Below are 10815 nucleotides of genomic sequence, written 5' to 3' on the forward strand. Positions count from 1 at the left end.
CAACATTCTATGAACCCTCAAAAAGCTTTTTCCTTTGAAGGGTTCTAACAAAGAAAACTGATGTGCCTTCACAAAACATTCTAAGACATTATGCAATATGGAACACTGCAATCACATACAAAGATTAATGGCCTGAACAATATTGAAAGAGTTCAGTCAATACAAAAGGGTCTGTATTAGCGCTAACAACTTACAAATCATATGTATGAGCAAGCTGAACCAGACAGTTATTCAGGATTCATTCCCAGATTCTGCTCTGGGACACGTTTAAGCTTTAGATCACCAACTCCTTCAGTAGTTCAGAAAACCCCCTGACACAGTGGCCTTGATTGACCACTTCTGTGATCCACCTATGGAAACAAACCTTTTGCTGCAGAAAATCTAAACATAGAGGTGAGTTGTAACAAGAGTAGTGCCTTAAGTTTCAATGCCTATTTCGCAAAGCCTGCCAGTACAACAGCCATCAAAACCAGCAGTTAGCCTGGTTATTCCTAGCACTGGTACAAGGCAGTTCTTGACCTAGTGTAAGGCAATAATAGCTCATGGCATTTTGACTAACCTTTTGTTCAAGGCTCCTCTCTAAAGACTGGATCCTCATTTGTTCTTTGCGAAGACTGGCTTGTAGTGCTGCAGTCTCTGATTTCGCTTTGCTTCGTACCTGGGCAATTTCCTCATTTGCTCTGCAATGGAAGCAAGACAGTGTGTACATCCCCTTCAGACAGCACAGCAAAAACTGGTCATAGACTCACACTAGATTCTTGTACTTTGGATTAATCTCCAAACTAAAAGTGTTTGAAGCCAAGTTTTGTCATTAGTGAACCACATTTTGCAGCAACTGTGAAAACTATATATTTTACTCACAGCACTTGGCTTCTTGACACAGTACTTACTGATTGAGCTTTTCTTCAGCATGTGCCTTGAGAGCCTGGTATCTCTGCTCCTCTTTTTTAATTCTAGCCAAGTATTCTTCAGCACATTTTTTCAGAGCTTCTTCATTCTGTCCCAGGAACAAGAGGCTAAATTAGCTTATGTGCTAGTAGAGGAGGAGTCTCTCCACTTCACAAAGGGGCTATTTGACTACACTGAAGTGGCAGTATTAGCTCATCAGAATAGCAGCAACAACTGAAGTCCTACAAACCTACACAGATACCCCTTTAAACTCTTAACTCTGGAAATTAAGATTTATTCACCTCATTTCCTTCCCAACATACTCTATTTATTTATTAGCAAACTTTAAGGGGGAAAGATCATTGAAACTAAGGTCACTAGCCAGTTTTGCTTGTTTTGTTGGGTTTTTTGGTTTGTTTGTTGTTTTTTTTTCCTTCAAATCAGCTTTGTCTTAGCTTGTAATTGTGCTAAGAATAGGTAGAAATTCAATTACTTCAGAGAATCCAAGGAAAGATTCAGGTTTTGGAGCCTGATGTAAATGAATCCAATATTAACAGCAAGAAAGTTACCTTAGTAGGTACAGACACTATGACAACTTATTTTATTAGTTCTTATGATAAATCAGAGCTGTTTGAAACAAGTGCTGTGACTATGATGCTTTAACTCTGTGCTTAAGGAAAGGTCTTCTGAATTTAGGGTGTAGAGATGGAACAGACACAAGGTGTAAGAAGTCTGACATGTTAGCAAAGCAGTAACTCAAGTTTTAACACGGACATTACACCTGTTTCTCAAACCTAGACTATCATGAACCTTGTAACAGGCTAGTTCTAAGCTAGAGTAAATAGGGGACATTAAAGGATAACTGAAGGAAAAAAATTTGAAAGCACTTTTTGAAACACCAACTTAAATTTTTAGGCATTTCATGCAGTAAGAAACTATAGCTTATGCTCCTCATTAGCTTCATTGCTCCAGTTTTTGAAGATGCTGCAGAATGAAGGCCTGAGTTTACCAAGTTGGGGGTTTTTTTAAGCTGAAGAACACCCAATAAAGAATTATCATTTTGACTTGTAAGAGCAAGTCCTCTTCAGGATCCACTCAACATTATGTAGGGGAAACAAGCTGCCCTTATGCAGCAGTTGCTACATAAGAGTCTCTCTATGATTAACAGAAAAGTTATATGTTTGCAGCAAGAAACAGCTCATTCTTCTGTTTGAAGAAACTTTGGCTTCTAACAGAGATCACTATCATACTTTAAGCCAGTCACTAAATACAGCAAACCAGTAATTTTTTAAATCTTTAAATAAACAACAACTTAACACCTGGTTTTACAGGTAGTGCTTATACTAGCTAATTAATGGCTGCTCTAGAAATTCATCATCTCCTCTCCACTAAGTCTCATTTTTCTTGGAAGGATATTATTTGCAATATAGCATCTTACTTTCCGGTAACCCTCTAGCACTTCTTTCTGTTTTTCAAATCGTTTGAAGAGTTCAGAGAAAGATTTCTCCATAGAGTTCAGATCTGAAATAACTTGTTGCTTCTCTTCCACCATCCTCTGCATTTCTTTCTTTGCAAATTCCTTCTGCTTCTGAGCATCCTCTAAAGAAGGTAGAGTTAACAGGTTTACAGTCACAATAATTACTGCATTAGCATAAAACTAGTTTCATAGTATGGACAGATAACCCCCACACCTTCAATTCTCTCTCATAAGCAAAGAAAAAGGTTTCATAATGTACCTTCTCTTCTGAAAGGAGACAGAATCTGTGCTCTTAAGAAAGCAGTCATTGTCTTTATTTGCTACATACTACCTCGTACCAACCTCAAGGCTATTAAAGACCAATTATAAGGTACTCGCCCAAAGCATTGTTTCTCCTGCAATGTAGTCAAAACACTACACCCAAGTTTACCGTAACAGGAGCCTCAAACATTGGGACAGAAGCAGGGAATCAGAAAATATTTATTTTCATTAAATAAACACAATAGCTGGAAGATCTGGAGGAGACTGGGACAGCAAGCCAAACTAGCAAGCAAACTCTTTCAGGACAAGTTTTTGAAAGCACACCTGAGCTGTTTCACCATAGGCTTAAAGAAGCACAAAAAAGCTGATAAAAAAGCTGACTAATATTTAGTCTCCTTAAAGAACTAAGTTTATGCAAGACAGATTTGGCTATTCAGTTTTGAACTAGGAGAATGTACCTATACAACAAGAGTTTATTTTACTGTCATCTTGGCTTTGAAGCCACAAACTTCACTGAAGCAAAGGCCAGGTCTGTCCAGCAAGAGCTCCTATTGACATCTTATCACTTAAATGAGGTCAGATAATAAACAGTTAAATACAAGGTGCAGACAACTGCATCTGCCAATTTTAATAAATCAACAGCTCACACTCCACTGGAGAATAAGAAAGTTGTATGTCTTTAACACCTGATTCAGGAAGTCATCATTACCTACCAAATGATATCATGTCTGTATGAATACGCATAAAGATGTTAGTCTTAACAACCTTGTCTGAAACCTTACACTCACCCTTGAAGCACTCAAAATGTTAATGACATCAGAAGTGAATAAGTATTAAAATCAGTCAGCAACCTTAGGCTAAGCATGCCCCATGCCCCCAAGTCATTCAAAGTGTAAATATGGAACTTACCCATCATTTGTGTTATTGTACATTCAAACTCAGCAACTATTTTTCTAAAAAAAACATGAAAAACAACATTGAACATAAGTTAGAGAAAGCAGTTGGAGTAAGTAAGTAGATATAAAAATCAAGACAGATTCATACCCCATTTCCTTGTATTCCATATGAAGCTTATCGTACTTCTTTTTCCATTCCTGCGTCTCCAACTGTTTCTCTTGAACCTTTGAAGGGGAAAAAGTAAATTTTTATTTCTTGCACAGGAAGAGAAGCCAGATTTGATACTCAGAACAGTCTAAAGGGCAGCTTAAGTATACTTATAATTTGATATGGAGAAAGATAAGTTTTAACTACTTAACAGATTCAAAATTAAGTGTTTCATTGCAAAGTTGAGTCAAATAAGATGTAGATTGATATGTACATTTTGCATACACTCAGCTTTACCAATATCTCTCAAGTGGCCAGATCAGAGCCAACTCAGCCAACCTCTTGGCTACTTTTATTCACCCTACATGTAGATTGTTGTTCCTTGGGCACTACTGTTCTCTTAATAAGGAATATTCTTTTAAGTGACATATTTCCCTTTTATTTACAAGGCAAACAAAAGCTACACACATCTACTAATCTTAAAACAGGAAACAGTAAATACCAGAAGGCTACTCTAGTCAAGATCAAATTGTTGTAGGAAGTCATTTGTATTCAACACTCAATCCTTTCCCTACCATGTCTCTAAATTTAAAGACACCTCAGTTCATTTAAGAATAACCATACCTATTTCAGATGAGCTGAACTAAAGCAGAACTCACAATAAGAGTATTAAGTGTTTGCTAAATGTTTTGTGCAAACTCCATGAACTTAATTTTGTCCTTAGGTTTCTATTAAGAACTGTAATACAGATAATAGACTGCAGTGTGAGAGGCCTTCAATAACAGAGGCCTAAAACACACAAAACAACCTGGAATTTTAAACAAGAGAAGCCAAGAGCACACGATTACTGCCAATTTCTCCTCAAAGTTGTGTGATATACTGTAGAAAACTGATTTTCAGTATTTGTTTCAGAGTAGACTAATTTTAAATGAGTTTATACGTAATATTTCAGATGACAAGTGAGGCACCAGTGAAAAAAGAATGTACCAAAACATAAGGAGAAAGAATTAACAATAATTAGGCTAGAAACAAATATTACAAAAGCAAAAATGTGTGAAGATGGAAATGGGTTAGAAACTTTCATTTGCAAACAGAAATGGTCCAGTAGACCCAAAAAAAAAGCACACTTTCAAGTGCTGTATTTGCCCAGAATGAAAAGAGTTTCTTCTCCCACTCAAGTTTTTTCCCCAAAAAAAGTAGTCTGAAAATTTAGTCTATCCTCCTTTCAAGTTACTATAGGAATTCCAAACATTTTTATTTAAGTGACACACAACTGGAGTCATCCAGTGACACCTGTCTTGCTACAATTATGTTTGCATATTTAAAATAGTTCTTTGAAATGAGAAATTAGAGCACCAATTTGAAGATATTATAAACTCTACCCCTGTTATTATATAAATTCTTCATTTTAGATCAATGCACTAGAATCTGTCCTGTGTTAAAACTGCACTTCTCCTGTACTAGACAGTATGTTGGGTAGAAGTGTTCTCCTAAAGGACAGAAAGCAAATGTTACTTCTGGGAAAACTAGTATCTTTGTACCATAAAGGGAAAGAATAACTTGAGCAGCAAATAATCACCAGTCATCTTCGTTTGGTGTCCTTAGTACCACTGCCTGCAGTATTGCTAGTCGGGAATTTTGAATGCTCCATTTTCTTCTACAGTTAATTTTGAAGTTTCATGATTAGCTTTAAGGACATTTATGCATAAGTATTCCTCTTATATTATTTAGTATTTGTAAGGTTCATAACCCAGAAGCCATAATGAATCAACTACTCGAGTTTGATTAAGTGGATACATAATTCTTCTTGCATCAGTAAGATGGGGGTTCAAGAGCAATTTCTGTAGTGATATATTTACAGAATACGCTTGAAATCCCACCAACTGCTTCCTTCCCTCCTCCACTAATGTTTTTCTCCTCCAGAGTGAGCTCTAGATCTCACTTTTATTTTATTAGCTCAACTACTGTGGTGCCTCCCCACCCCACAAAACAAACAAACAAAAAAAATCACTGCACTGAATTGACATTACAGTTTTATCTTGTTTTAAGGAAATAATTGTATCAGAAGAAGCCACTCCATCCCATTGGCAAAAGCAGGTATTTCTTGCCTAGTTTAATAAAGCGTATTGAGATCACTGATACTAAGCCTAACCATTTCATCTGACAAGGATTATTTTTAATACTGACCAGTTCTAAGGCAGAACCTGACTAATAGTGAAGTTTACTGTATTTCCTTAGATATTAGCTCTAAAGAGTTCTATACCTACTGCTCCTTTTAAGTGCACAGCAAGCTTTTCAGAATGAGATGCTTATGTCAAGTATGATGCAAAGAATTACCAAGTATAAAGATTTATACTAAATAATTTAAACAAAAGGTACTTTCAAGGCTATGAAAAGATCTGCTTTGGAAGAGTCACCATACCTCTCTCTTCACCAGTTCAACAGCTGCATCCATGTCTTTTTGGCTATATTTTAACACATCTATAATAGCGTCCACTGTAGTGTTTGTGGAAGCAGCAAGAGGGAGTGGAGAAACATCACTAGTTAGGGAGTCTGGAATTAGAGGACTTGTGTCCTGTGAGGAGAAAAAAAAAAGTAGAGTTTCAACAGATTTCCATTTCCATGCCACTGATTACCTGTATGCAGATTATTAAATGCTAAAACAACATATTTTACTTAAACACTCAAAATACCTCCATAACTTTGTTAGCATAACTTTCTTACTCTGTAGATATCTTTCAGAGCCATGTAGTTATCTTTAATGCGTAACAGAAACTGTTTCTGATAGCTATAATTGGTGGATAGCAAAGCAGATGACACCATTCTGTTTCCCACCAGTCAAAAAGGCACCATTTTAGGATGAACTGCTGTGTGCAGATCTGTTCATAAGAGGCTGTTCAAACTATAAACCTTAGACTGCAAAGCATCAAGATTAATCAAAGAAGTACTTTTCATTCCAGCAGTGCAATTAAAATACAAGCTTGTCTTATTTTTGTGGCTTTACGATTGCTTGATTAAAGCATTCTTAAAAACAGTTTAAACTCTCCTAGACCATGTGCAATGCAACCAGTTTCTACAAGAAAGATTTTTATTACTTAAGAAAATGAAGTCCATCAAAAAGTTCAAATTTTATATAAGTGAGTATCAAACTTGGGTTTTAAAATAACAGTTTAAATAAGCATTAAGTTATTCTGCAATCCTTAAAATATCTGCATAAGTCTTAATTCCAGAACCTAGCCCATCCCTTTCCCAAAACATCAACAGGAAATCTGATACCATTCCGGACACCCTTACAGAAGTTGCAAATGTTCCCAGAAGATCTAGTCCTTTTGGTTTTTCTTCATTTTGAAGACTTACTGCAGGCTTTTCAGCTTCTTCAAGCAATTTACCTAAATCAGCAACAGGACTAAAAAACAAACAAACATATATTATTATATTCAAGTGCTGCCTTTCTTTGTAAAGTTACATCCTACAGCCTGGACTAAGTCAATACCTACCCATGCTGAAGTGGAGCTGTCATGATATTCATATTTGTTTCAATAGTACCAGAAACTGGTTTTCTTGGACTGTCTCTCAATAGAGGGTCAAACTTCAAATACAGTGACTGTTTCCTCAAGGCAGACTCCTTGAACTGGTGGGAAGAGGCATAAACTGGTAGATATGCTGCTTCATAGCATAACACACACGTCCCACACACACATATAAACAATCCTCTGGAGAGAGGGTGAGCCTATTCTTCAGGGGCCAGAGCATTGTTCTCAGGAGAAAAATTACGTAAGGGAACTCAGTGCCCACACGCTTAAGTCCTTATGTAATGTCAAGCAAACTCAATCTGCTCACAGACAGACCAAGAAGGGAAACATTTACGAACTATTCAAAACCAGCAGAAGACACTGAAAGGGAAAGATAGTATTGATAAGCTGAATGAACACTGTACGTCATTCTGTCTTTGATTATACAACAAAGACAAACACAGCATGATCAAAAACCGGTTTAAATTCAGTGTATTCGCTGTATATTCAGAGCCACTCCTACTCTGGAACAAAGTAGGAGAAAGAATAACTAAGCTGAACTGATTAAAACATGACATGCCCAATATAGAGACAAATTTCCTGGAATTACCCATAAAACAAAAGAACTTTGGAAAAAAATATTTTCAAAACAATGATCCTGCACTTTCAAAGCATTATGTTCTTGCAGTTTTGGCAACCAGAGACATGAAATGTCAACATCTCAGTTTCACTGCTATTAAAGAAAAATAGCACCTCCTCAAATTGAAAGCAAGAGGCCTCTGCTCCTCAGCAGAATTGCTTATCAATACATTTCCTTCCACCATCACCCCCTGCCCAGCCTTGTTGACACATTCCTTCTGAATAGAATCTATATTTCTGTGGGCAAGTTCAAAGTGAAGTCATGCCATTACACCATTCAAAGCTTAACAGTTTCATTTTCCTTTCCTTTCCCCTCTGCCAGGGAGGTAAACAAAGCATATCAATGTCATACATACTGATGAAGTCCCAAACTGCTCCAGATAGTCTATTTCTATGCCCATTCCTAGAACTGGAAAAGAAGGAAATGATACAATGAAGATGCAATATTGTCATATTGTCTTACAGTGAAGCATCCACAGATAGAAACAAACAGGTATGTGTACAAAGCAAATAAATCCCTGCTCCCACCTCATGAGCTTGTTTTTCATTTGTTAAAAATAGTCTTTCTATCTGGACTTGAAAAAATAAAAAATATCAGGCAAAGATTTCTAAGCTAAGTGACTTACAGCTTCCATTTGTCCCCAACCACCTCTAAGAATATGTAGAACTTAACACACAGTTGAAGAACTTCTGTTCTACAAAGTAGCAAGCACACTTGGATATTCTACTCTTATACAATGCCCCATAAAAGAGTAAGACTGGCTACCTCACTGTTAAAATTAGCACACAGTTCAGACTTGAACAATGCAGTTATAGCTATTTCTTAATGTACTGATTCTACTCAAGTATTAAGTGATAGACTGCACTGCAATCAAATCATTTGCTCATCCTTCTACAAGGAATAGCCCTTCCAGGTGGTTAAGTCACAGCTACGTAGTAAGCTTTCAAGACAGGCATGCAGGTGCAGAAAGACCATCTACACTGCAAAATGAATCTGTATTCAAGCAATGCCAAGGCTCACAGTAATCTACAAGACTCAAACACAGGCAGTTGCATAGCACTACAGCTCTCAATTTAGAAAGTCTTTAATACCAGAAGAGATTTTAAGGGAGCATTTTTTCAGCACAGAAAGCTGCCACTGAAACTGATTGTTTCTGTACCAGCCTAAAATTCATCCTGCCAGGCAGCTGAATGCCAATAGCCAGCTTTTTGAATTTAGTTTAATCCAGAGAAAGTTAGAAATACACTTAGGTACATTTCCCACCCCTGCTAGTCATTACAGGTTTCACAGTCCTTTCAGAAGGGCAAAACAAGACACAAAAACTGGAAAAAATACTAAAACTGAAGTAGACAAATACATACACAGAGATTATTGTAACAATATCTTTTCAGTCTGTTCTACAGACGTGCCCTCACCTTCTGATGACGGTCTGAAGATCTCTTCAGGTTCAGTGTTAGCTGTCTGCTCATCTGCTGTTTCTTCAGTTCTGTGGGAACTAGGTTTAATTTCTTCTGCAGACATTAACTTTTTTCCACTGTCAGCTGAAACCAAATTATCTTGAGAGGGGACATTAGCTGGAGACATTTTAGATGGGCTCATTTGCTTCTCCTGATGAGAAAAACAATCCTTTTTACTGTTACACCAATGATTTAAATGCAATTAAAATCACAATAATGATCAAATTGGTTTGTCATAAACTAGCTGGGCAGCCAGCATAATAAACCAAGAGTTCACAGGCATAGAAACTAAACTACCAACACTGAGTGCAGCTCATATTATACAGGAGTCACTTTTTGAGACTCCACACCCTTATGTTTGTCCTTATATGTGACTGTTGATCAAAAAAGATACTAAATACAAAGGTACCAATTTGGCTGTCTCTGATGTTACCTTCAAAAGACAAGTCTGCATAGTTGATATTCATTACAGAGCTAGTGAAGATGCATAAAAACAGCAATTCTTTGACAAAACATCAAACATTGGTTTGACAAGGTTAAGTCAAAGTACCCTGTTTCATGGAACAACTTGGTGAGAACTGGCTGACTTTCCTATACCTTACCGTGGTGCTCTCTCCTGGAAGTTCAGCTTGTGCTTGAACTCCTGGCTTGTCTTCTTGAGTTCTCGGCTTGTCTTCTACCACACTCTGTTTGCTGATTTCCCAAAAGAAGAAGAAAAAAAATAAAAATACAAGTCACACAGACAGTTCTGAATTCTATACTACTGAAGCATTGAATGAAATAAGCTTCTTTGAGTTTCTACTACCACAGTACAGGAAGCTTTACAGAGGGCGGGGATGTAAATGTCTTGCCTGGTGACAACTTAACATGACAGAAAGCTCTCCCTCCACCAGAAACAGTGTTATCTGGGAAGGAGAAAGCCACAGCAGTATCGCTTATTTCTATTCACTTCACACAGTTCTCTTACTTCCACTTAAGCTCATTATTATTTTTTAAATGAAAGATAGGCTTTGTGTTTAATTAAGAACAGAATTACAGGCAGCCTGCTACTTTGGTTTCCAAAGTAATGCAATGATTATTGGTGTAAAGCATAGAACTTCATTAAAGAAGTCAAATATTTAAGTTACTGCTGACAGCACAAACTTAGCTTTATACTTTGGTAAACAGTAGCTGATCATGTTACACAGGAAGCAAGTAAGCAAACATTTGTGTCAAACGAACATCTTGTGCCAGTCTAGTTCTGGTAAACACCTGACTGCCTTCAGTAATGCTGACATTTTAATAGTTAGACTTCCTAGGAAAGGGAACATTACATCTCCCATTCTCAAATAATAAGTTGTATGTGGTGAAAAACAAAGTGCAACTTTAACGACAGGCCTTTTTATTGGAGATGGCATTCAGATACCAACAACATGCAAGGAAGAAACAGCACCTCAGAGTTGAGCCAGGACACTAAGCAGAGAACAGAATTGCCTAGTCCCTTCCCATGCTGCATGATGTGTAATGCTGCTGCCCACTTACCTGTTTCTGAAAGAC

At 37.1% G+C, this 10815-nt stretch overlaps 1 protein-coding gene across 1 annotated transcript in view; it reads right to left on the reverse strand.

The window, feature by feature from the left end:
* TACC3 (transforming acidic coiled-coil containing protein 3) overlaps positions 1–10815 on the reverse strand; it is a 16942-nt gene that overhangs the window by 1297 nt on the left and 4830 nt on the right. The window contains exons 4-14 of the mRNA XM_010172159.1: positions 9882–9982; positions 9238–9430; positions 8178–8230; positions 7168–7301; positions 6965–7076; positions 6093–6245; positions 3671–3747; positions 3536–3579; positions 2327–2487; positions 891–997; positions 560–680 (exon numbers count right to left, since the gene is read on the reverse strand). Coding sequence (XP_010170461.1) covers positions 560–680; positions 891–997; positions 2327–2487; positions 3536–3579; positions 3671–3747; positions 6093–6245; positions 6965–7076; positions 7168–7301; positions 8178–8230; positions 9238–9430; positions 9882–9982 — 1256 coding nt within the window. The remainder of the gene's footprint in view (positions 1–559; positions 681–890; positions 998–2326; positions 2488–3535; positions 3580–3670; positions 3748–6092; positions 6246–6964; positions 7077–7167; positions 7302–8177; positions 8231–9237; positions 9431–9881; positions 9983–10815) is intronic.

The sequence above is a fragment of the Antrostomus carolinensis genome, unplaced genomic scaffold, assembly GCF_000700745.2.
Source record: "Antrostomus carolinensis isolate BGI_N321 unplaced genomic scaffold, ASM70074v2 scaffold13307, whole genome shotgun sequence".
In the NCBI taxonomy this organism is placed as follows: domain Eukaryota; kingdom Metazoa; phylum Chordata; class Aves; order Caprimulgiformes; family Caprimulgidae; genus Antrostomus; species Antrostomus carolinensis.